This window comes from Ailuropoda melanoleuca, chromosome 2, assembly GCF_002007445.2.
Source record: "Ailuropoda melanoleuca isolate Jingjing chromosome 2, ASM200744v2, whole genome shotgun sequence".
In the NCBI taxonomy this organism is placed as follows: Eukaryota; Metazoa; Chordata; class Mammalia; order Carnivora; family Ursidae; genus Ailuropoda; species Ailuropoda melanoleuca.
Window position 1 is genome coordinate 185,190,924 of NC_048219.1, and position 26,676 is coordinate 185,217,599.

The 26,676-nt window shown below is 44.1% G+C and overlaps 1 protein-coding gene across 1 annotated transcript in view; it reads right to left on the reverse strand.

Annotated features, from left to right (window-relative positions):
- Nucleotides 1–26,676, reverse strand: part of WDFY1 (WD repeat and FYVE domain containing 1) — a 53,488-nt gene that overhangs the window by 17,413 nt on the left and 9,399 nt on the right. Inside the window, exons 2-7 of the mRNA XM_034655268.1 lie at nt 20,815–20,882; nt 15,936–16,009; nt 10,171–10,225; nt 8,004–8,154; nt 6,242–6,354; nt 1,483–1,609 (exon numbers count right to left, since the gene is read on the reverse strand). Of these exons, the coding sequence (XP_034511159.1) occupies nt 1,483–1,609; nt 6,242–6,354; nt 8,004–8,154; nt 10,171–10,225; nt 15,936–16,009; nt 20,815–20,882 (588 nt within the window). The remainder of the gene's footprint in view (nt 1–1,482; nt 1,610–6,241; nt 6,355–8,003; nt 8,155–10,170; nt 10,226–15,935; nt 16,010–20,814; nt 20,883–26,676) is intronic.

A 26,676-nucleotide genomic window follows, 5' to 3' on the forward strand; every position in this document is an offset into this window, starting at 1 on the left:
CAAATTCTACATGAAACAAATTCCATGCAGTGGCAGAAAGTTGTGAAAGCAGCAATTTATTAACATTCTGGGGATCCTGAGGCACCTTTGAGAAAATGGAAAGGATGATGAACCGTCTCCATACACATTCACACAAACTATAAAACTCCTGTAAGCCCATTTATGAACTCCAGGGTCACAAATCCTTATTATACTCTCTGTCAGGGTCTGCCAATAACCAAATAAAAGATCAATTCCTTTCTATCTTTATTCAACAAAGAGTCTTTTCTTTCACCTTAAAATGCAAAGGAATGAGGGGGTGGGGGTTTGCGTTAATGAGGTTTAGGTTTCTGAGATTTTGTATTAAGTATTAAAAAATGGACAGTACCTCCCAACAAGAACAGTAATTCATCTAATTATGATTTTTAATATCCACCAATTTTATACCAAAGAAAAGCGGATACAGGCAGTCTTGCATTTCACATGAAATACACAGGAATCACTCAGTCTTTGGATCTCAGTAGGCATTTCGGATAATACTCAAAGCCAATGAGTGCGCCGAGGGGGTGCCGGGCAGGAGGAGGCCCAGCCCTTGGAAGGATACTGTAAACACGAAGCCCAGGCAGTGAAGAAGTGCCTCCCCAGCATGTTCCCGCTGCGGGTGCACATCCAGCTCACACACTTGTCGTGGCCGGTACTGATCACCCACTCTGCGGCCAGGCTGAAGATNTATGCACACGTGCGCACACACACGCACACACAACGGTGGGGCGAAATCTGCCCCCTTCCTGTGTGCCTGTCAGACTCCTCCTCCGGACGCCCTAGGAAACAATCTTCTGCCCTGCAGACTTGTGTGAAGAATCTTTCCTTGGGCGCCTGGGTGGCTCAGTCATTATGCGTCTGCCTTTGGCTCAGGTCATGATTTCAGGGTCCTGGGATCAAGTCCCACATAGGGCTCCCTGCCCAGTGGGGAGCCTGCTTCCCCCTCTGCCTGCCGCTCCCCATGCCTGTGCTCTCTGTCAAATAAATAAATAAAATCTTAAAAGAAAAAAAAAGGAATCTTTACTTGGCTACTTTTCAACCTGATAGTGCTTACAGTAAACAGCAACAGCCTAACCAACGGGGAGGAAAGGCAAGGCCAATGTCCTTTCCCTCTCAAAACCAGAAGGCAAGAGCCTGGGTATTACACGGTCTTAGCTTAGGTGACTGTGTCAAACCACACCCACAAGCTACACTGCAGAATAAAAGTACAAGTCAGGCATCCAGTTCGAGATGGTTCTGCATGGCATTCCACATACTCTTCCCCGGTCAAAGTCCTCATCTGCCCTCTGTTTTTGCCCTACAACATCAGATACTCGGGACTCACAGAAGAGCAGTTAATAGGGACTGAGTGAGCCCCAGCCGATGGGGTTTGAGATGGGGTTTGAGAAAGCAGTAGCAGACTATGAATGCTGCCCCGTCCCGACTCCGATCCTGTCCCCACCCTCACAAACGGTCACGCACTGATGGCCCTGCAGCAAGAGCGTGCGGCCTTTCCGTCCACCGATGTCCCACATGATGATGCTGCTGTCAGAGGCTCCTGAGAAGAGTAACCGCTGAATAGGATCCCACCAGAGGCAGGCGATGCTCCCTACAGGGCAGAGAGAGGGCGAGGTTAGGTACAGCCCTACGCCTGGACAGCTGGACTGAACGAGGACCAGCTGAGCCCCGAAGTAAAAACGTATCTTTGTTGTGCAAAAGGTCATTCAACACTTTATCACGAGTCACTGAGGAGACAGGGTGCGTCTATGCCCCAGACTTGTAAGACAATCATCGTCGGCTGCACATCAAACTACTTTGGATACGAGGATGCTTAAAGAAATTCTTCTTCATTCTGTATCCAAAAATGACACAATAGCTATATATGACGGGGTTAGTTCAGAAAAAGCTTTTGAGGGAAAAAAAAAAAGCTAACACTATTTAATGAGAAAAGGCAGTGAAGATTATCGTGGCCAATTTAGGTAATCTAAAAATCTAGATTATTCCAGGTCTCTGGGACCTTGCAGGTGATTTTACCTCAAGATGCATGTTTAAGAAAAGTAAATTAAGGGTCTCAGAAAAAAAAAAAAAATGGTCTGTAGGCGTACCACACAATTATGCCAGAGAATTTAGGTAAAAAATCCAAACCTCACATTTCACATTGTCTATTGGCTGAACTTATCAAATTCAATAGCCTTTGAGATTTTCTACAGATTTCTCTCTCAACAGATTTCTCTCTTCATTGTCCTATCGACTACTGCTTGCCTAGAAAAAATTATTAATAAACTTAATAAAACAGAACCAGTCACACAAGTCAGTAATATTTTTTGGTGGTTATAGAGAAAACTGATGAAATCATATTCAAAAGCAAACAACAGAAACTAGTTTCTCACAGAAACTTCACATAAGTGAAAAAAGAAGTGTTCTGCAAAACTGGCCTCAGGGAACGACTCTGCATAAATTTAATCCCATACGCTTGCCCCATAGGCTTCAGCGAGAGGCCTGACAGCAGATAAACACGGGCCTTCGCTAGAAACACTATGAAGCAGTTACCAGAAGCCGGTCTGTCCTTAGCAACACACAGAATACTTGGGAGCCTGGGGATCATGAGACCATTAGTCATAAACACAAGTGGTTTCCTTGGGGGCTGTGCTTTCCTGCCCAGATACATTCTGACTTACTGTTCTTCTCCTCTCTCCCCTTTGCTCTACGAGGTCCGTGATCTGACACCCTTGATTTCACCCAAATAGATCATCTGGGAAGCGCAGAGTACATTTCACTTGTTATACTTAAAACACTGTTTTCATAAACAAGAGCGTCATGAATTCTTCGAACAGATCCCCAATTCTTCAATCTAAGCCAAACGGTGTCAAAGCTTCAATTTGTTACCCAACACAGCCAACTGAGTTTTAAAACCCTTCCATGGGGGCGCCTGGATGGCTCAGTCGTTAAGCGTCTGCCTTCGGCCCAGGGTCCTGGGATCAAGCCCCGCATCGGGCTCCCTGCTCTGCTGGGAGCCTGCTTCTTCCTCTCCCACTCCCCCTGCTTGTGCTCCCTCTCTCGCTGGCTGTCTCTTTCTGTCAAATAAATAAATAAAATCTTTAAAAAATAAAAATAAAATAAAACCCTTCCATGGAACTTAGCCAGCTCACTGCACTGTAAAAATAATCCAATTCCACTCATTCTTCCCCCTCCATCCCCAACCGAGGAGAGGCAGAACCAGCCCAGACATTTCTCCTAATTGTAATGCTCTACCAGGTCTTGTTCAGTATCCTAGAAACTGACAAATTTAAAAAAAAGAAAAAATTCTTCTAAAAGTCTCACCATTTACAAGAAATTTTCAAAGATCTTCTGAAAATAATTTAATTTAAACAGGCAAACAAAATAGAAAGTAGTATCCATATGAGCAATCTGGAAGGGATTTTGACGACATGAAACCCAGCCCAACACCCTATCTTCAGCTCTCTGTCAGTCTTTAGATCTCAATCCCACGTCCGGCCAATCAACCTGAAACTGACAGGTCAGAGGAGCTGATCATTCATGAAGCCGCAGAGCTGAGAACTGAGTCTAGATGCCCAAATTAGGTGAGAAACCTGTGGGTGATCACACAGCCTACCTTCATGGCCTTTGAGGGTGGTAATGACTGAACAGGAGTTCTGTCCCAGCTTCAGCAGGGTGATCTGTCCAGAGTAATCACCAACAAAAGCATACTGAGTGTCAAAATCATATCTGTGGAGAAGCAGTCAAGGATACGTAACACAATCCAGCTTAAAGTTATAAAACAGAAAGATGTGCATTTTAAAGACATAAGCACAAACCTAAAACTATGAGACAGGAAGCACCCAACTGAAATTTGGGCAACAGGTAAATATTTAAGAAAACAAGCATTCAAGCTGGAAATTTTCTTGGGAAAATGAACATTCATTCATTCAACAAGAATTCATGGAGTACGTAGGACTATTCTAATCAACGCCCTAGGGATTAGCAGTAAAAACGGATAAGAGCTGACAGAGAAGTCGGACATGTAAACAAGTCGTTATAATCAAGTTATGATAAAGCACAGAAGAGAAAAATACTCGATAATGATAACAGCAAGAACTGGGACAAAATGACTACTTACGAACTATCTCTGGAAATAAGNCGGCCTTTCCGTCCACCGATGTCCCACATGATGATGCTGCTGTCAGAGGCTCCTGAGAAGAGTAACCGCTGAATAGGATCCCACCAGAGGCAGGCGATGCTCCCTACAGGGCAGAGAGAGGGCGAGGTTAGGTACAGCCCTACGCCTGGACAGCTGGACTGAACGAGGACCAGCTGAGCCCCGAAGTAAAAACGTATCTTTGTTGTGCAAAAGGTCATTCAACACTTTATCACGAGTCACTGAGGAGACAGGGTGCGTCTATGCCCCAGACTTGTAAGACAATCATCGTCGGCTGCACATCAAACTACTTTGGATACGAGGATGCTTAAAGAAATTCTTCTTCATTCTGTATCCAAAAATGACACAATAGCTATATATGACGGGGTTAGTTCAGAAAAAGCTTTTGAGGGAAAAAAAAAAAAAGCTAACACTATTTAATGAGAAAAGGCAGTGAAGATTATCGTGGCCAATTTAGGTAATCTAAAAATCTAGATTATTCCAGGTCTCTGGGACCTTGCAGGTGATTTTACCTCAAGATGCATGTTTAAGAAAAGTAAATTAAGGGTCTCAGAAAAAAAAAAAAAATGGTCTGTAGGCGTACCACACAATTATGCCAGAGAATTTAGGTAAAAAATCCAAACCTCACATTTCACATTGTCTATTGGCTGAACTTATCAAATTCAATAGCCTTTGAGATTTTCTACAGATTTCTCTCTCAACAGATTTCTCTCTTCATTGTCCTATCGACTACTGCTTGCCTAGAAAAAATTATTAATAAACTTAATAAAACAGAACCAGTCACACAAGTCAGTAATATTTTTTGGTGGTTATAGAGAAAACTGATGAAATCATATTCAAAAGCAAACAACAGAAACTAGTTTCTCACAGAAACTTCACATAAGTGAAAAAAGAAGTGTTCTGCAAAACTGGCCTCAGGGAACGACTCTGCATAAATTTAATCCCATACGCTTGCCCCATACGCTTCAGCGAGAGGCCTGACAGCAGATAAACACGGGCCTTCGCTAGAAACACTATGAAGCAGTTACCAGAAGCCGGTCTGTCCTTAGCAACACACAGAATACTTGGGAGCCTGGGGATCATGAGACCATTAGTCATAAACACAAGTGGTTTCCTTGGGGGCTGTGCTTTCCTGCCCAGATACATTCTGACTTACTGTTCTTCTCCTCTCTCCCCTTTGCTCTACGAGGTCCGTGATCTGACACCCTTGATTTCACCCAAATAGATCATCTGGGAAGCGCAGAGTACATTTCACTTGTTATACTTAAAACACTGTTTTCATAAACAAGAGCGTCATGCATTCTTCGAACAGATCCCCAATTCTTCAATCTAAGCCAAACGGTGTCAAAGCTTCAATTTGTTACCCAACACAGCCAACTGAGTTTTAAAACCCTTCCATGGGGGCGCCTGGATGGCTCAGTCGTTAAGCGTCTGCCTTCGGCCCAGGGTCCTGGGATCAAGCCCCGCATCGGGCTCCCTGCTCTGCTGGGAGCCTGCTTCTTCCTCTCCCACTCCCCCTGCTTGTGCTCCCTCTCTCGCTGGCTGTCTCTTTCTGTCAAATAAATAAATAAAATCTTTAAAAAATAAAAATAAAATAAAACCCTTCCATGGAACTTAGCCAGCTCACTGCACTGTAAAAATAATCCAATTCCACTCATTCTTCCCCCTCCATCCCCAACCGAGGAGAGGCAGAACCAGCCCAGACATTTCTCCTAATTGTAATGCAGGTCTTGTTCAGTATCCTAGAAACTGACAAATTTAAAAAAAAGAAAAAATTCTTCTAAAAGTCTCACCATTTACAAGAAATTTTCAAAGATCTTCTGAAAATAATTTAATTTAAACAGGCAAACAAAATAGAAAGTAGTATCCATATGAGCAATCTGGAAGGGATTTTGACGACATGAAACCCAGCCCAACACCCTATCTTCAGCTCTCTGTCAGTCTTTAGATCTCAATCCCACGTCCGGCCAATCAACCTGAAACTGACAGGTCAGAGGAGCTGATCATTCATGAAGCCGCAGAGCTGAGAACTGAGTCTAGATGCCCAAATTAGGTGAGAAACCTGTGGGTGATCACACAGCCTACCTTCATGGCCTTTGAGGGTGGTAATGACTGAACAGGAGTTCTGTCCCAGCTTCAGCAGGGTGATCTGTCCAGAGTAATCACCAACAAAAGCATACTGAGTGTCAAAATCATATCTGTGGAGAAGCAGTCAAGGATACATAACACAATCCAGCTTAAAGTTATAAAACAGAAAGATGTGCATTTTAAAGACATAAGCACAAACCTAAAACTATGAGACAGGAAGCACCCAACTGAAATTTGGGCAACAGGTAAATATTTAAGAAAACAAGCATTCAAGCTGGAAATTTTCTTGGGAAAATGAACATTCATTCATTCAACAAGAATTCATGGAGTACGTAGGACTATTCTAATCAACGCCCTAGGGATTAGCAGTAAAAACGGGTAAGAGCTGACAGAGAAGTCGGACATGTAAACAAGTCGTTATAATCAAGTTATAATAAAGCACAGAAGAGAAAAATACTCGATAATGATAACAGCAAGAACTGGGACAAAATGACTATTTACGAACTATCTCTGGAAATAATGTAAAACTGATAGCAAATACAGACGTGAACACCCATCTTTCTTTGGCCTGGATGCTGCAGCTTTAAGTGAAAAACGTGGTTTATTTTAAATTGCCGTGGGGAGTTAAATCACCCAAAAGGCCATTATCTGGGGTAGGAGTAAATGTAAATTTTAAAAATATACTGTTGATAACAACTCATTACTTCCTTAGTCACTTAATGGCCACAGACAATTGTGGCCAACCCACAGTTTAAATACGTCAGGATAACCATTGCTTTAATTCCAAAACACAGGTCAAAAGAAGCATCACCGGCTGGGCCGCGACTCTGATTCTGTGCCATTTTCCATCAATCCACATGAGAAGCCCAACACGTAACAGAAACACTTATTTAGCAAGTGATATATCTGAGTATTTCCCCCTTATTTGATTCTGAAACGTATGGTACTGCTTTAATGCTCATTTTAAGTATCTCATGCCGTGCATTCATTTGTGGCAAACATTTGTTTATAGAGGCTTTCAATGGAAAAAAAAAAAAAAGAATTTACTCCGCCAAACACCCAACTCTGAAAAAGAAACTACTGCAGGGTATTTGCCTGTTGCTGACAGCCTTGATCTTGCTGTCACCAAGGCACGCAGCTACCGCGGGCGGCCCTAAGCAAGGGCAAATTCTACATGAAACAAATTCCATGCAGTGGCAGAAAGTTGTGAAAGCAGCAATTTATTAACATTCTGGGGATCCTGAGGCACCTTTGAGAAAATGGAAAGGACGATGAACCGTCTCCATACACATTCACACAAACTATAAAACTCCTGTAAGCCCATTTATGAACTCCAGGGTCACAAATCCTTATTATACTCTCTGTCAGGGTCTGCCAATAACCAAATAAAAGATCAATTCCTTTCTATCTTTATTCAACAAAGAGTCTTTTCTTTCACCTTAAAATGCAAAGGAATGAGGGGGTGGGGGTTTGCGTTAATGAGGTTTAGGTTTCTGAGATTTTGTATTAAGTATTAAAAAATGGACAGTACCTCCCAACAAGAACAGTAATTCATCTAATTATGATTTTTAATATCCACCAATTTTATACCAAAGAAAAGCGGATACAGGCAGTCTTGCATTTCACATGAAATACACAGGAATCACTCAGTCTTTGGATCTCAGTAGGCATTTCGGATCATACTCAAAGCCAACGAGTGCGCCGAGGGGGTGCCGGGCGNGGTGCCGGGCAGGAGGAGGCCCAGCCCTTGGAAGGATACTGTAAACACGAAGCCCAGGCAGTGAAGAAGTGCCTCCCCAGCATGTTCCCGCTGCGGGTGCACATCCAGCTCACACACTTGTCGTGGCCGGTACTGATCACCCACTCTGCGGCCAGGCTGAAGATGATCGCAGACACCCGGTTCTGATGAGCTGCGGGGACAGAAAGGGAAGTCTGCGCCCTTCACGAAGAAATGGGACCTTCCGGATCAGAACCAGGCTCACCTTCTCCAGCTGCTTGGCCTGGAGAGTCACGGTCTGAACAGTCGAACCACGGAAACGCCTGTGCTGTGAGCAGCTTTCAGATGACCTGCCCTAACCCCAGTCACCACCACGGGCTTCCCACGGCCCAGCCGTCCTGTCTCCCTCCCTGGCAGGCGACCAGAAGCTGCAAAGACTGATGCTCAAGAGGGATGCCAATAACTGATCCAGACCTTTCTTTCTTTTTTTTTTTGCTATACTCAAGAGAACATTATTACTTTGCTCTTACTATCAATAAGTTCCATATGGAAAGTGGTAGTCTTTTCTTAAAGGAGCAATGTTTTGTTTTGTGTTTTAATAGTCTATCACTTTAGTACTTTGACCTTTTAGAAAACACCGGCATTGCAGAGGTGCTCGGGTGGCTCAGTCGGTTAAGCAACTGACTCTTGGTCTTGGCTCAGGTCATGATCTCAGGGTCATGAGATGGAGCCCGGGTTGGGGAAGTGAGAAGTCTGCTTCTTTCCCTCTGCCTCCTCCCACCCCACTTGCACATCACTCTCTCTAAAATAAATAAATAAATCTTAAAAAAAAAAAAAAGAAAGAAAGAAAAAGAAAACACTGGCATTGTAAACAAGAGAACTTCAATTTTCTGAAATTAAAAAAAATAATGTAAGCATTCTGTTTCTGGAATAATTTCTGTTTGTGTATAACTTTCTACTATTTATAAAGACAAAGTATCTGTACAGTTCCGTACTCCAACATAATAGCTGAGAATGAGGAAGCTATTCTATTACCTAACTCCTGAAATGTCTGCATTCCCGGGTTGACTGTAAGCCACACTGGGACAGTGACCTGTCTAGTCTACTTCATCTAGTACAGGACCTGGCATGCAGCAGGTGCTTAATAAATGCCCCGTCTGATGAATTAAGTCAGAAGCTAGGCAGAGAAGCTTCTGACCTTGCTCTCAGCTGTATAGGTTGCTTCGGAAGAACTGAGGGGCACTTTTTTTTTTTTTTAAAGATTTTATATATTTATTTGACAGAGAGAGAGAGACAGCCAGCTAGAGAGGGAACACAAGCAGGGGGAGCGGGAGAGGAAGAAGCAGGCTCCCAGCAGAGCAGGGAGCTTGATGCAGGGCTTGATCCCAGGACCCCGGGATCAGGCTCTGAGCCGAAGGCAGACGCTTAATGACTGAGCCACCCAGGCGCCCCTGAGGGACATTTTCTTATAAATTAATCAGAAAATACTACAACTCTGTAGGTACATGGGTAAAATCAGGAACAGACATTCATCAAAGATAACAAATGACTGGCCGTAAGTAAAGCTTAAATAATTTATAAATTGTGAACTATTTTGACTATCAAACTGGCAAAAAACATTTGTAAGAGCAATGCTGGACAGACTAGATGAGCAAATACTCTTAACCACCACTCTTGGGACTGTAAAAATTTACACTAATGCTGAGGAGAAGTTTGCAAAATGAATCTAGAGCACTGAAAAACTTTTTAATGTTTGACCCAGTTACTCCATTTTTAGGAATTTGTCTTAAATAGAAGCATCCAGGGTTACAGGATTAGAGTCAGGATAAGAATCAAGGATGTGCACGCACATATGTATATGTATACAAAATATAAATACAGATACATATGCACACATACATATATATGTTGTCATGTATGTTAGTGTGTTATCAAAACATGGAAGCAGTACATATGCTCAAAAATAGAAAAATGGTTAAGTTAAATCTGATTATGCACCCAATGGAATAGTACACAAAAATTTAAACACTGATAAGCAGGAAAAGGATGGTAAATAACTCTGAAGAGTTGACAGCATCCTATATAACTGGGGGCAACACATTTACGAAGTTACCGTGAAAACCTAATTTTGATCATTAAGAGTGCTGGCGTTTTGTGTGTGTCTATCTACGTGCATGTGCATGCAAGTATGTGTGTGTATTATAATTACCTGGGTAGGTCTTGATAAAGTTCATCTTATTAAAATCTTCAGAAACGTGAAATTCCTAAAGTAAACACATGAAATAAGAAAACAGTTACGGTTTTAAAAACAGGAACTTAACTATCAAAACAAAGTAAAATCCCAGACTAGCTACCACCAGACTAGGGACTCGAGATTAGCTGTAAAAGAATAATACGGAATTGCTTCTTTCATCAGGCTTGTCCTGAGGCCACTATTTCTTTTGGGGACCAGACTGAATAAAGGTGCTGCTGACCAACACAGCACTTTTGTTCATTCTTCCTCCCCAAGTGCAAGCTTTGAAGCTACTGCAAAGGAGACATGTTGTTAATGTGCTCTCTTGGCTACACTGAATATTCCTCAAGATGATACACATACAGCAGAACTGCGAAGACCCGTTACAAACAGTTCTCAGCTACAGTGAAAATAAGGCACTGGGAATCTCAGCAATGTAGGGGGAGATTAGACATACGTCATATAGGACACAGACACAAAAGGGAAATTTAGAGATTGTGAGTGGTTTGCTTCTTTTAATATTCTTGTATTTTCCAAATTTTTTATAGACTATGTAATACTTTATAAGTCGGAAAAAATAAAAGTATATGCTTTTTAATGAAAAAATCAGCTTCAGCATAAAACCAAGACAAAACTCTGAAGAAAAAGCACTAAGAATTCTATTGATCAATGCTAACTGAGAAGTTCTTAAGGCTCTAAGTAACATGGACATTATGAATTGTTACACACACACACACACACACACACAGGAATACTGATGCCTTGCTCTCCATCTTAGTATTGCAAAGTACAAAAATGTACCAGTATATATTAGTATGTGTATATATATATATGTATTAATATACATAGTATGCTGTGTGTACATATATATACATATACACACTGGGGACAGTATAATAAATGTATTAGTATATGTATCATTGTATGTAAAATCAGAACTGCTAAAGAATGATAAACTGGATTTACATTGCCCCTGTGCACTGAAGAGCCATGAGTTTTTATACAATGTCCTATAACCACAGAGTCTACCCTTGAACTGGGAGCCACAAGAAGGGTCCCTAGAGAAATAAAATGTGCAACCATTGGAGAAGCCGTTAGTGCTTCATGGCTTCTGTTTATAGATGTGTACGCACATCACCATGATATTCCCATTAAATTTTCAGAAGGAGAGAAACGAGCACACTTGCGTCTACTACTACTGGGGTATTTATAGCAGTCCCGGGCTGATGGCAAAGAGCTGGGCGAGCCCAACCCTGCAGCCCTCCCCATCCGCCTACTGCTGAGTGAACTGCTTGGGCGCAGAGCCTGTCCTTTCCACCGGCTTTTTCCTTCCTGGCCCTTCAACACACTCAAGGCTTCTTAGCCTTTAATTTCAGAAACAAAACAAGAAGAAAACAATAAAACTCTTTTAGCAGTTCTACGACTTTCTTCAGCGCCTTCTCTAAAGATCAGCCCACACTGGTGACCCACCACACGCCTGCCACCACCACCATGGCCCGGAAAGGGCTTCCCTTGCTGAGCACCAGCTGCTAACTGCCGCTCCCAAGGTCGTTTTCCAGGCCTGACCTCACCCTCCCTCTCTGCACCTGACACTGTGACTCACCCCCGCATGAAACTCACTGCCTCTCTGGCTTCCACAGCCACAGTGTCCTGGCTGGCTCTCCTCCCACTTTGCCCGTTCTGCCTCTGTCTCCCCCTTGGGCTCCCAGTCCTCTGACTTTCCTTTAAATACTGGTATTCCCAGGGAATGTGACCTTGGCTCTCTGCTCTTCTGTCTACCTGCTCTCCCTTCAGCCACTGCTGTGGTTTCCACTGAGACCTATGTTCAAGAACTCCCAACCCCGATTCCAGACCACACCCTGAGGTTGAGGCCCATGTACCCAACTGTAATACTGACCTCGTCACCTTCCCCTCTACATCTTTTCTGTCTTAGAGGGTAGCTGACCACTCCCCACCACTATCCTGGCTAAAAATCTGGAAGCCATCTTAACACTGTTCTCTATAAAACACCCATCACGTCTGCTACCCAGAGAGCTCTCAAAGCCCACATCTCTTCTCCAGCACTAACCCAGCTTTTCACAGTGCCATGCTGGGGTCCTGAAACGGACTCTTAACTGGGATGCCTCAGTTTCAGCCCTGTCTCCCCAAACTCCACACACTGGCACACTAAGCTCACAAAAACAGAAACCCGACCATTCTATCCTCCCCCGATTAATGCTCTTCAATGGCTCCCCTTCGTGCAGTGATTCCCTAATGCATTTGACCCTAAGGTTCACTGCTGAAAGAGCACTGAGAGGACATGACCACCAGCTGACCCATGAGCTGGACCCTGGCAGTCAGCCGTCAGGGGCTCGTCACTCCTTCCCTGTCTTTGGTATGTGTGTCCCACTTGCCTTCCCCATTGCAGAGGCTGTCCCAAGCACACAGCCTTGATAGTGATGTGGTGTTGGGGCCATCTGGACGATATACATGACTGAACCCAGCTGAGTTCTCTACATAAACTTTTAAGACTCTGGTGGATGGGGGCAGAGATTTACTCATCTTGCAGCCACTCAACACAAGCCTTGTATGTAAGCTCCCTTGCTCATTAAAGCTGCCACCCAGCCATCTGGAGTGGCCCGCCTCTTTCTTTAGTCTCTCCCTGCCCTCCTAGTAGGGGGGCTGGTTTCAGATTTCACCTGGGAAGTTCCCAAGGTTGTGAGCCAACATTCACCTGGAGGACTTGCTCAAATACTGACTCCCAGACTCCCCCAGTGAGGGATTCTGAAGCTGTAGGTCTGGTGTGGAACCAGAGAACATGTATCCCATTTAGTTCTCTAAATGATGCGTAGGACTATGTAAGTTGGGGTAACTTGTTTACAGGATACAGTGTGAGGTCCTTAACACACACTGAAGGATCATGATTTCCCCTTCTGCCCTGGTGGGCTTCCCCACCAACCCCACTCCTAAATGCTATTATTCACGACACAGGCCTGGGCCCTGTCTCCTCCCATTCTCTCCTCAGGTGAACACAGCCATTCTTACAGCTTAACAAACGCTCCACATGCATGATCCCCCTGCCCAGGCTCCTACTGGGCTCTGGACTTGTGTATCCAATGCTGACTTCCCACGGCCACTGGTTAGCCCCCGGTCTCTCAACTGAACGGTTGGTTGTTTGGTTTCTTGTCCCTTTTTCCTCCAAACGCCCCTCCCCCACACATCCCCAAGTCCTCTCCTCTCAGGAAATGACACCACTGCGCACCCAGTGGTGACCCCGTCACTCGAGCCAGAAACCTGGCCATCCCCAATTTCCTCTTCTTCCTCCCCTCCTCACGCCCAACCTTTCCCCGATGCACCTCAAATCGATCGGCTTTTGTCCACTCTCCCTGTCACCACCCTTCCATCCAGGCCGCCACAACAGCCTGATCATCCAGTTTCTGCTCCTGCTGCCCCCACCCCCCTAATGATCCATTCTCCACCGAGCACTGGCCAGAAGGATCTTTTAAAGCTGTAAATTCTAGCATGTCACTCGCCTGTTGAAAAGCCCATAAGAGGTTCCCACAGCATCTACAACTAACCCTAAAACATTACCCAGACCTTCCAGGCCCAGCATGACCTGGCCTCAGCCCACTTCTCCCACCGCCCCTCAGCCCCTCCCTGGCCTTCAGCACCATCTAGCACAACCTCCATCAAGGCCTCAAACACACAGAGATCTTCCCACCTCGAGTCTTCACATGGACATTCATTCCTGGAAAACGTACTCGGGCTCTGCTTGGCTGGCGCCTTCCCACCCTTCAGGTCCTAGCTGAAATGTCACGTCCTTGGAGCCACCTTCCCAATCATCCTGTTCAGTGGGGCCGCACACCGCTCTGCGTCCTCTTGCTCACTGCACCTGCTCACGTCTCCACGGCACTTACAACCTGCCACTTGATGCTTATTTACTTGTGCATTATCTGAACCTCTCACTAGACCATAAGCACCAGCCCAGCGGGATCGCGTGTATGTTCTCCGTCATTAGCACTCTGCTCAACAGCGAGTGCTGAAGACAGACTCAAATGCGAGGCGTCCGCGGCCCGCTCCAACTCCTCTTCAGCTGTAGGTCTGTGATGCCGTCACGCACCTCACTGCTGTTTCCTGCACACACACCCTCCCCCCGCCTCCTCGGCGTCTGGGGGTCCTTCTCCACCTGCCCCGCCCCGCCCAGGGAGCTCCTCGCCATCCTCTAGGTCTTGGCACGTTAGTAAGCCTGCGTTAACCCTCTCCAGATGCTCTCTCTGCCTGGAGGACGGTGGGCACACTCACAGCAGTTTCTGCACTCTGTATGGCAGTCCCTACCATGTCATTCTACACTTCCTGGACCCCTACTAGCTGGGTCTCATTCTTACAGTTTCTATTCTATAAAGCCGTGCTACGCGGTGTGGTCTGCAGATGGCTGGTCCTGATGAGAAGTGGAGAAACGAGCAGTGAGTGTTCAGAAACCCTGACAGCAATTTCATATCGTTATGATACCGGAGGATGAAGTCCGTGGACTTTCTCGTTCAACAATGTAATATCGAAAATACCAATCCAGCAAGCTAAACCCAAAGCAAACAGAAGGAAGAAAATAATAAAACTAGAGTTGAAATAAATAAGCACAGAATAGGAAAAACAAAGGAAAAAAAATCAATGAAACCAAAACTGGTTTTTTGAAAAGATGATAAAATGGACATACGTTTAGCTGGAGTGACGAAGAAACAGAGAGAGAAGTCAAACCACTAACTTCAGCAATGACCTTACAGAAACACAAAGGGCTGTGAAGGGCTAATACCTTCCACCGCAGAAAGGAACGAGGTGCTAATTCAAGCTACAACGTAGATGAACCTTGGAAACGTCATGCCAAGTGAAAGCAGGCAGGCAGAAAAGGCAACACATATTACGTGATTCTGTTCACCCAAAATGTCTAAAATAGGCAAATCTGTGGACTCGGAAAGTAGACTCGTGATTGCCAGGAGTTGGGAGAAGGGGGAGTGAGGGCTGATTGCTAATGAGTATAGGTTTCTTGGCGGGGGGGGCTGGTGGTGATGATAATGTTCTGGAATTAGAGAATGTTAATGGTTGTATAACCTTGTGAATATATTGCAAAACCAGTGAATTGCATTATCTTAAAACGGTGAATTTTATGTGAATTACATCTCCATTAAGAAAATATACATATACACACACACACACAATTAGACCCACAAAAATACCTACCAATCTATAATAAACTTAACTTTTAAATATCCGGTCCTTCCCCAGAGTTAGGGTAAGAAGCACTGCCTTCAACAGTTACAGGAGTTGTTGGCTGAATGACTAGTCACTGACCTTGCTCTCCTTCTCCCTCCACAGTTCCTTACACTAACTTACACACACACACACACACGTGCACGCACGTATGCGAGCACCCACAGCTCTTCACCGTGCCCTCTCTGCCCCAGCTACCCCCCGCCACGGTTCAAGGACAGGGCTGCTGCAGACCATATGTTCACTGTATGAAGGCTGAGCACCAAACCAGCAATCATGAAAGCATTCTGAGCTCTATGACTGGTTTAAAAATAAGCAGAAATTAAAATTAATTAATTGAATAAGCACAAGTTAAAATTAATCCATTTTTAGGCCTACTATCTATACTGAATTAAACATTTTTTATGCCAATCAGTCATTCATTGTTCCTTATTTAAACTGTCCAACAGACACAAACACATGGTGGTCAATATAACGAGCACACTCTGAAAGCTACCTACCATCACGGCTCCGTTATCCTGGCCCACAAATATTCGTCTGCTGTCATGATGGTAAGCCATAGCAGAGCAAGGAGCTGCCAGAAAGACAAAGACCATATTACAAGCAAAGCTAAGCATTCTACGTCATTGTTCAAAATACATTATTAAAAAGTTATACAATTTAGGTTTAAAAAAGAGGGCAAGAATGTTTTATGGGTAATAACGATGTAAATGGAATATGTTATTGACGGTCTTTCTGTTGTTTAAGTTTAAAATTCCAATTCAAAACATCTTCTACATTGCTTTTATGACTTTGAGGGAAGCCAGCCAGCATGAAGTTTCATCTGGTTGAGACCCCTACCTGTAGGCTGCAGAGCGTGGGGGCCAGTGCTTAGAGTCATCTGTTCCCCAAACTCAGCAGGCCAGCCTGCCCCAACCCCTTCCCTGTCACCGGTAACAGAATAGCTAGAATCTGTGGAAAAGGGGTTCCTCGCACCAGAATTCCCCTTCCCCACTGCACATGTGAGCAAGCTAGGAAAGCCACTTTGGGATTACGTGTTCTCTTCCAATGGTCAAGAAAGGCTCCCTTTCCCGTGACACCCACAACCTCAGTTTGTAGTAACGGGAGCTGTGAGGTGTCTACATGTTTGTTTGTCCACAGCAGTGTTACGTGCCTGGGATGGCACCTGCTTCTTCTCAGGTCCATATCCCCTTCCAGGTTCTACCTGTCTCTCTTGGGCCAGAGTTTCAGAAAGGAGAAACTCTAAATCATCTCCTTCTGCTAAAAATGAGAATTAAAGTGATTTGGGAAATGGAACATGTAGGGAAAAAAAATGTTTGGGTGCATTTCAGCCTAAAGAAGTTTAACTGACCATGGGAGAACCACAGTGAGGGAATACATACCGTGAAACAAACAAACTTGAGTTTACTTTGAGGTAACACTTCTTATAAAAAAAAGTAAAAGAAAAAAAAAACTTACAAATGATGTTACCATTTGAAAACAGTTTAAAGTTTTCTCTCTACAAAGGGCTGATATTTTCCACTGAAGGATGAAAGTAAACTACTAACACTGGACTGCACCTGGAGTTAAAGACACAGCGAGCCGCATGATCAGATCATGGAAAGAGGGTTTTTTCAGGTGCATTCAGAGCACTACCCGGCGGTGGTAGGTGCTGCAGCTGTCTGCTCCCAGAACAATTACACCTGACTGACGCCGGTACCCCTCACCCACCGCACTGAAGTGGGAGACTATGAAGGATGATTGAGGGGCGTCTGGGTGGCTCAGTCGGTGAAGCATCCAACTCTCGATGTCGGCTCAGGTCGTGATCTCAGGGTCGTGAGCCTGAGCCCCGTGTCACGCTCTGCACTGAGTGTGGAGCCTGCTTAAGATTCTCCCTCTCCCTCTGCCTCTCTCTCTCTCTCTCTAAAAATGAATGACCGAGTTTAAGAATATAACCACAAAGATAGATGTATCTTCTTCATATAAAGCACTCTTCAATAACCATCATAAAATTATCTTTGGCAAATCAAACATGTGTTGGTGATTTCTGATTCATTGTCACCGTTTTTGCTTACTTTTAAGTTGGTACAAAAATCTTAATGCTTTAGTTTTAAGCTTCTTTTCAATTCTTTTTATGTCCAACCCTGTAACAAACTATATAGAAATATGTAACATCCTCTTGTGTAAAGTTTACAATGTGCTGAGTAGTTTTATGAGGCTAGAGAATTCTCATATTTAAAAAAGAAAAAAGAAAAGCTTCCCTAATTTATTTGTTCGGTATCTAAAGATGTCCTGGCTTTTTTCCTAGAAGGGAAGCCTCTAATGAGATAAGCAGTATTGATGAAAAAAAAAATGGATATTCATAGTTTTATAAACACGTAAAACACAAATCATCTTTCAAATCTGTGGCCTTTTAAAAAGCCATCATCAAGATCCAAAATCATACGCTTGAAACTCGAGTTTTGTAAATAAAAGCATTTTTGTTTTTTTGGGATACAGCCAGGCCCCTTCATTTACGTACTGTTTATGGTTGCTTTCATGCTACTGAGGGCAGAGTTGAGTGGTTGCCACAGAGACTGTTTGGCCCACAACGTCTAGATATTTACAGCCTGGCCCTTTGCAGAAAAAGTTAGTGCCCACCCATAACTGCGGTGGGCAGCACAGTTCTGGAGTCCGATGGGTGTGGACTGAATTCCAACCACAAGCAACTGACTCGACCCCTCTGGCGTCAGTTTCCTCACTTACCAAATGGTGAAAAAAATCATCTATCTTGTACAGCTGTGTGATTTCATAAAATGGTATTACAAAAAAATAGGCATGAGTCACACAGTGGGTATAGAAAGTAGGAGTTACTATTTTTCTTCAGCTAAAACAGATTCTGAAAGTTATTTTTGTTATGTGAGGCAAAGTTATGAAACTGGATCTCATACAGAAATACACTAAGGTCTGGGTTACTGATCACTCTGCTAGGTCACGAGAAAAAGTTCAAACTGGACGGTCACTAAAATGTCCTCAACTGGATAATCTGCAGACAGTTTTCAGAGCCAACATGGCACTTCTCATATTTTGAATTGAGTCGTCAATTAAAAGTCACTGTAAAGCAGTCATTTCTCATCATTCGTTCATTCTGTTCTCTGCTGGCAGTGGTTCTTACAGTCTCATCAGTGATGCGGTTCCAGATGGAACTGTAAAGCACAGTAAGGAAGCATCTGGAAGCAACAAGCTGAATATATTTAGGTGCAAACGTGGGTGTCAGCCACCCAACACGACACTATGCCTGTTCTTTCCAGTTGTTGCCAGTCCTTCCAGACACAGCATTCTGGGAGCTGCTTCTGGGGGGTACGTTTAACCCAAGTTAGCAAGGGACGGCAACTGAGAGAGCCAAAGCCATGAGCCCAAGATCTAAAAGCCCAGGAAGTGTGTACACGTCTACCGCTAAATTTGGGGAGAGAAAATACAAAGCTGTACTAACTTTATGGGATAAATACAAACGGAGGAGGAAGTGAACTGAATGTAGGACAAAATCCGCCTCAGTCTCTATTCCAGGGAGCATGAACTCCAAGGTTGAGGGCGCAAGGACATGAAGCTATGGCGAAAATGTGAAGTGTGGAGGCATGGGGGGGAAGGAGAAACAGGAGCAGTAGCGTTAACAAGCCTGTCCACAAAGATGACAGAACATTCCCCAGCACTGGCAGGACTTCCTCGGGCCGTTGCTATTTCCAGCTGTGAGACCCACCCCTGGGCCACCGGAAGTAAGGAGGTATCAGTCTGAGAGATGCCTCTGCCCTGCTCCAAAACAATCAAAATCTGATTTGAAAATTTATCCAACGGGCTCTGTGAGTACACGTACTAAGACACGGGGTCGCCGTCATCGAGAGTGAGTAAGCAAGGTTACACACCCACAGTCCGTGCGGACGTGGGCAGGAGCTGCTACTGCTTGGCACAATAAATTACGATTAGGCTGTCAGGCAGTCTTCTCAGAGGGTACATACTATAGGATTTTCTGGCTCCTTTTGTAATAGTTATCTTAACACCAGCGTTCCACAAAGTCTTCATGTTCATTGCTTAATTACCAAGACAGAGGTGAGCAGCCTGCCCAAGCTGTCCAGGGAAGGCAGGAAAAATCCCACTCCTGATGGACTTCTGATTTTCTCTGAACGTGATTACAGGAGCCAAACAGTGCACGCACACCGGAACAGATGTACGAAGGAGAAAGCGCCAGCTGAGAAAGGAGGCACTCAGAAGGATGACCCAGACTGATTAGCGGGGATTTGCTGAAAAACTGGCTGCTCTGTTTGTAACACACTCCACTGCTTCTGGAATACTCTTGAGAAAGCTGGGAACACTATCAACAGTGCCTGCAACGACTGGCGAGAGCTCTTCCTCAGAGGACTGACCATAGTCTTCAGAAGGAACAAAGCATCAGGCAGGCCACAAAACCTTTTTTCTCTTCCTCGGGGGTCCTCTGAATACTGGAGTGAGCAGCTACGGATGCCCTCTGTGTGGCCTTCGGGATAGCAGGACCTAACCCCAGCATGGGCCCGGGTGGCATCCAGACCTCCGCCCAGGGCTTTCTTTTCAAGAAAGGAGGAAGAAAAGGAGTGGCAGGGACGGATGGCAGGGTTGCTCACATCCACATGAAAGCCTGGAATTTAGGTGTAATTTCATGTCACTGCCTCTCGGGGCTCTTTTAAAATCTCATTGCAAAAGCTTTATCTTCTAGATTTATTTTGTGAGCATATTTAACCATTGAGAAAATTCTCTATGTAGAATGGGTCATACTTTGGACCCAATCTCTCAGTAGTATGAGGAAGTTTGTGAAAAGGTTGGGCACAAGGCCGGTTATGGGAGCACGGAAGTACACGGCTCTTTCTTACGTCAGCCACTGCCAAGTACACAGTCATTATGAATACAGGTTGGCAAAATAAAAGGAAGGAAAACCTGGGGGCTGTGAGGCATACCCCTCCTCCTGCCTCTCCTTTTTTTTTCAGTTTTGCTCAAGTCAGCTTCAGTTAAGCCAGCAGATCTGACTTCCTTTGCAAGAGAAAAAGAGTTTTCCTGCAGTTTAGCACAGCCTGTTGGAGTACTAGGCAACTAAGAAATCCATTTTGAAATCTAGTAGCACTTTTTTAAAGAAAGATTTTATTAATTTATTTATTTGAGGTGGTGGAGGGCAGAGGGAGAGGGAGGGAGAACCTCAAGCAGACTCCCTGCTGAGCACGAAGCCCCATGGGGGGCTGGGTCTCACGACCCTGAGATCATGACCTGGGCAGAAATCAAGAGTCAGACGCTCAACTGACAGTCACCCTCCAGTAGTCCTTTTTAACCGGGCATTTTGAAATTTGAATCTCCAAAGGCATTAGACATACTCCCCTCAAGTGGAACAGTCCAGCTACTCACAGGCCATGGTGTGGTAAATGCTGGGCCAATACTGACCACTGTCTCTTTTCAGCCATACTCGGATGGTTCTGCGGAGAGAAGAAAAGAATGGGAGAGGAGTCTTCAGCACTTTCATCTTATTTGTGCTCCCGGGAAATGTAATGATTTATTTTCAATCCTATACCAATTGACCTTACAACATTAATCAATTGGACAAATTGGAGAAATATAGCAGCGCCCATAAGTACAGCACATAGTACGTTATACAGAGTTTGCACGTGTGCACGTGCATCCACACGCACTCCATATCCAGCTACATATCTATGACCATATATGGCAAGTTATGTGGTAGCTACGAGTCAGGATTTCAAATAATTTTAATAATATGGAAAATCTTATAAGAATACACCAAGAAAACTGCTGCTTTTCTTAGTAAAAAACAAACTATGCAAACTTGGCCGCCTGCCATCTGAGCCAAATGAGGGGAACAGAAGACATAAACGGAAAGACAATGCTTCTGGAGAACCGGTAGAGCTGTGCCCACACCGCTGCTCGTTCCCGATAATTCCCGGTCTTCCTGCCCCCCGGGAGGAAATCATCCCACGCCAGGTCTCTGGGCCTCTCCTTTCATCAGAACCCTCACGGGGAGATGAGGAAATCCTGCACACAGGCAGGAAAATTACAAATGACCAAAATAGCCAAAGTTTAATATTCCGGCTTATCATGTCAGGAGAACAATAAGGAACACTAGGGCTCTTCCCCCTCCACTCGCAGAAGCTCCTCAAAGCTCCAGGTCCCTTCCTCCGCACAATGCCTAGGACCCTCACGGCCTCTCCCCGCACAGACCCACTCTCCTTCTGTGCTGAGTCTCACTGGTCCCACTGCCCCTTACTGTTAGCTCTGTCACCATCGCGCTAGGATTTCGAACAGCCACGCAGATTCTGGCACACAGTTGGCACTGATTAAATGTCTGCACCTTAAACTGAAACACGTAAGACTAAGTGTTGACACTACATGTTTCCATTTTGTTTGACATTCAAGACAAGTGTGACTAGTCTATGAGGATAAAAATCAGAATGGTGTTGCTCCTGGGGGAGGAAGACAGAATGTAAAGGGATAGGCAGGAACTTTCGGGGTAATGGCAAGGCTCTGGGGAGTTGGTTTCATGAGTACATGCATTTGTCAGGACTTGCCCAACTACAATTCAGATCTATACAGATTACTGTATATAACCAGATCGCAAGAAAGAAAGACTAGATGTTGACCCTCATTCATCCAAATAAATAAGAGGACCTAGCAGCACAGTGGGCAAGTTACTACTTTGTTTATGAACTGGACACAGGCCTCAGCGTAGGAGAAGCCATGTGTACAACACGCCATCTTCCAGCCACTGCTCATTGGTCACAGTGGAACCTTTGCCAACTTTCTCCACATCCCAGCCCTGATCACAACTGGCTAGACCAGAAATGGGCGTCTGATCCTAGATGGATCAATCAGCTCCTCCCTTGGGAAAACAGAAACAGGGAGAGAGAAAAATAGATCAGTATCTCCAATAGTTGAAAAGGCTGTTTCTGGTCATGTTTTCCAATTTGGACTGCAGAATGTTGCACATCAAAAAAAGGGAAAGAATGAAGTCAACCTATTAAAAGAAGCAGAAGCAAGTTGAAGAGGGTCCCCCGTGACCAAGACCGAGCTGTTTCCCTAGTCTGGGTCCCGCAAGGCAGACACCCCAGCATCCTTACCAGAAACAGTCTCAGTAGCTTAAGTCAGCCTGAGCTATTTCTGTTGTTGGCAATCAAGCCGGTACTAATACAGGACGTCTGATGACACCAAGAATACCAAACACGGTTTCTTCTGTTGAGCCCTATTAAACTACCTCCCACATGACGAGGGTCACCAGGCAAGATAATCAGGCAGATTTTCTTTCCAGGTACCTGTAGTATACCAGTAAATTCTAGAAGTCTAAGTTCACATCCAAAATTAAGAGAGGGAGATCAGAATAAAGCGTGTAGGAAGGGACCTTTAATTTTTATAGTCTGCAATTCCACATCCTCATGGACGCACAGGCAGCTCAAAGAAGGACTCAGTGGCACACGCTCTTCCCTCGTGGAAGAAGAGCAATTGGCCGTGAGTGGGAAACCCTAAAGGTTACCTCTGCCATCCAGAAATCTAACCTAGAAAAGCCTAATTTTTATTTCATTAAGTTCAGAATGATATTTAAAATAGCCCAAGGTCAACATGGAAACTACCCAGACCTCAGCATTCTGGGAACACAGTATTATTTCCTTTGGACCACCAACGTGAGTATTACAATTTGGTCTGCACCCAGCTGACATACCGCACACTAGCTGACATACCAGCTGAAACTGGCAAGACTTAAATTACCTCACATGATGTTTCGTTTGAAAATCGATTACACCCAGGCTGAGAGAAGACCATCCTTGCTTGAGAATCAAGTTCCAAATATGCACTTGACCTTGATAGTCAGCTCTCTCTCTCTGTATTCCCATCTTCTATCTGGAATTCTGTCCCATCTCTTTTCAAGCCATGCCCTTTCCCTTCCTTCCACAACAATGCTAAAATCTCCCATATCCAAGATTAAATCAAAACAATGTTAATTTTAACTCCAAACATTCCACTACTACCAAGAACCTATGTATTAAACAAAGCCGTATAATTTCTACTAAGTAATATAAGAATTTGTTGTGTATTGTGTTTAGAATATGTCTCGACTGGGTAATAAATGGTTGTAAAAATAGGCTTAAGTTGGGCTGCTTATTAAAAAAAAATCAACAAACTCGAGAGACCAAAAGAATTTACTATTCAGTAAACTGGAAGTAAAATCTATTTAAGTTGAAAGCAACACAATAATACAGTTTAGTAACATTTACAGGACAAAACTAAAAACTCTAGCATGTTATTAATAGACCATAAAATCACCGAGTGTCAAGATCAGATTGTTTCATTTCTACAAAAACCACGATATATTCTGCCTAGCTGAATGCTGAAGCCACTCTCTCTGAGTTAAATTAAAATATAACAGCTTAACTTTTCCTTTAATATTTTGACAAGTTTACACCCACTCACCTAAACTCATTTCATGCTTTGCTTGCTGCTTATTCTAGCCATTTTTTTAGTGGATTGGTTTTCTTTGAGATTCCAAGATCATGCCAATCTGAAAAAAAAAGTCTTCCCTTAAAACCAAAACCTTAGAAACATGTTTACCTTTGCCAGGCTCTATTTTTAAGTATTTTAAAACAATAGTCTGATATTTTTCCAAAAGGTACTTAGAAAGGAAATGTGTCATTTCTTTCAGAGCCTACATAACATTTTTTCAGAGTTCTCCATGCTACTATTACCCATGCCAATCTCCTTTGCCCTCCTAGTTAGAGAAGCTTGGGCTTACATATAGCTGCGGTATTTTCCACGGGTAGGTGAGAAAAGGTATTTCTATATTAGATGGTAATGTTCTATATGCATCACCACGCTGGGTGCCCACCACCATCACTTTATTTGTCTATCGTTCTTCAGCTAGGTGGATGATCCGTTTATTTTCCGGATAAAGGAGAAGCCAAAGCTGGACTGTATTTTTTTATTTTAAATATCTCAGACTGAAATGTGTTTAAAATATATCGCTGTGCAGGGCTAAGCAAACGAACAACTGAAAGCAACAATAAAATGTCATTTCTAGGGTTCTCGCAATTTTCGACCAGCACTGTAAATCAGAACTAACTCCGGTGGGGATTTGTTCCAAATACTGAGAAAAATGTTTCCTGCCTAATACTGCCGCTGCCACTACTACTAATAGTAATGACAACAACAAATGATTTAGGAATTCCATGCTTGGCAACTGATTCTGCAGAAATTATTTCATAGGAAAAAAGAATTACACATTACAAAAAAGTTCCTATGAGCATTATTCAAAGGAGTAAAAACTGGGGGGAAATGTTAAATAATGAAATGGGCTAAAGGCATATTAATTCAATAGCTTATGTAGTCATTACAAATAGTTCTGAAAATCATGGGTTCAGATAAGCTATTGAGGTCGTATGCTTACGCGGTCATTAAAAATAGTTGCGAAGACCATGAACCCATGAGAAAATGTCTATGAAATGTTAATTTTTTTGTAAAAAATAAAAAGCATAATGTAAAATGGTATATCTAACTACTGTAATTGGGCTGAGCCAGGCTGGATAGGGCACATAGGAGTGAAGGAACACACCCGTAAAGCAGTCGAGGCCTTCAGCTCCTTTGGGGCGGGGGGTCCTGGAGCCCTGAGACTCAGAGAACCGCAGGGTCCCCAACCTCCACTCAGTAAGCAGAACAAGCCAACAATTAAACAACTCCTCCCGAGCCCTGAGGCACTCAAGGATGTATGTGTTCAACTTCAAGGCAGCTATCTAAATGTCAAGACTGGGGGCACCTGGGTGGCTCATTAAGTGGCTTCCTTCGGCTCAGGTCATGACCTCCAGGTTCTGGGATCGGATCGAGCCCTGCATTGGGCTCCCTGCTCAGCAGGGAGTTTACTTCTCCCTCTGCCCCTCACCCCACTCATGCTCTCTCTCTTTCAAGTAAATAAAATTTTATAAATAAATAAATGTGAAGACTGTGCACTCCCTGGGAATGTGTCTGTGAAATCATTCCCAACAAGAGCAAACAAGGCTGAGGAGTAAAACAGGCCTCGGACCGAAGCTCCAGGGCACGAGCAGCACTGGAATCAGAGACAACTTCAAGTAGGCGGCAGCCACTTCTCTTTAGGAAGGCAGAGCTTCAGAGGCTCTGGTCATCCCTCACTGAGAGCTCTCCTTCCGAGGCTGGTACTGTCTTCCACAGAAACTCCTGCCACGGGTGAGGCCTTGAAGTCTGGAGCTTGTCGTACCCCCATCGAGTCTAGTCGGGGATCTGATGCATCCGTGGAGGTCAGTGCAGAGGGCCAAGGACGCCCAGAGCTAACACAGAGACACAGACCCACGGACCGGGACTCCAGGGCTAGAGGGGCCAGACGGACACAACCTTGGGAATGTCACCCCCCAGAGAAGCGAGCAGGGGGCACAACTGGGTGAAGGAATCAGATGCAGAAGGCAGGAAAGAGAAGACCCCAAAAGACACAGGGCCGCCAGGCCTGAAAGACACAAAGCAATCCACTGTGCCTCTGGATACACGGGTCCCTCCTTGACTTCTAAGTTCACAGCAGTGAACTGCAGTGGCAGACAAAGCTACTTCCCGTATTCTAGAAAACACATCAGGATCCAGGAAAGGATCTGTCTGTCGGCTGAGAACATGATGCCACATCCTCATGCAAAGATGACCACCAAGACCTGCATTTTATACCCACGGAGGCAAAGGTAAGGAGAGTCAAAGTCCCAATCAAACAAACCAACATAAGTTTGTTTAGTTCTTTTATCCAATTGCATTATCAGAGGATGATGCAAATTCACATTTCAAAACATTACAAAAGTAAGTAATTCAAAGCAAAGCAGCTTTATATGGTAAATAATAAGTAAAACAAATTAAAAAAACAAAACGCTTTTCAGAGAATTCCACGTTTTATCCTCCAAAGTAATAACCCCTAAACAATAAGGGGACATGAAGAATTAAATAACTTTTTCACTCCAAACAAATCTAGAATGTGGAAAGTCTAGGTCTAACTTCAAAGCTCTCATTTAGTTCAAAGAAATCCTAACTTCTGTGCCAAATAGCAACAGTGACTCGAACAAAATCTCTCACAATTAACACGGATTTTGTTTTATTTCAAATTTTTATTTAAATTCTAGCTAACATACAGTGTAATATTGGTTTCAGGAGTAGAATTCAGTGATTCATTACTTACATACAATACCCAGGGCTTATCACAAGTGCTCTCCTTCACCCCCATCCCCCATC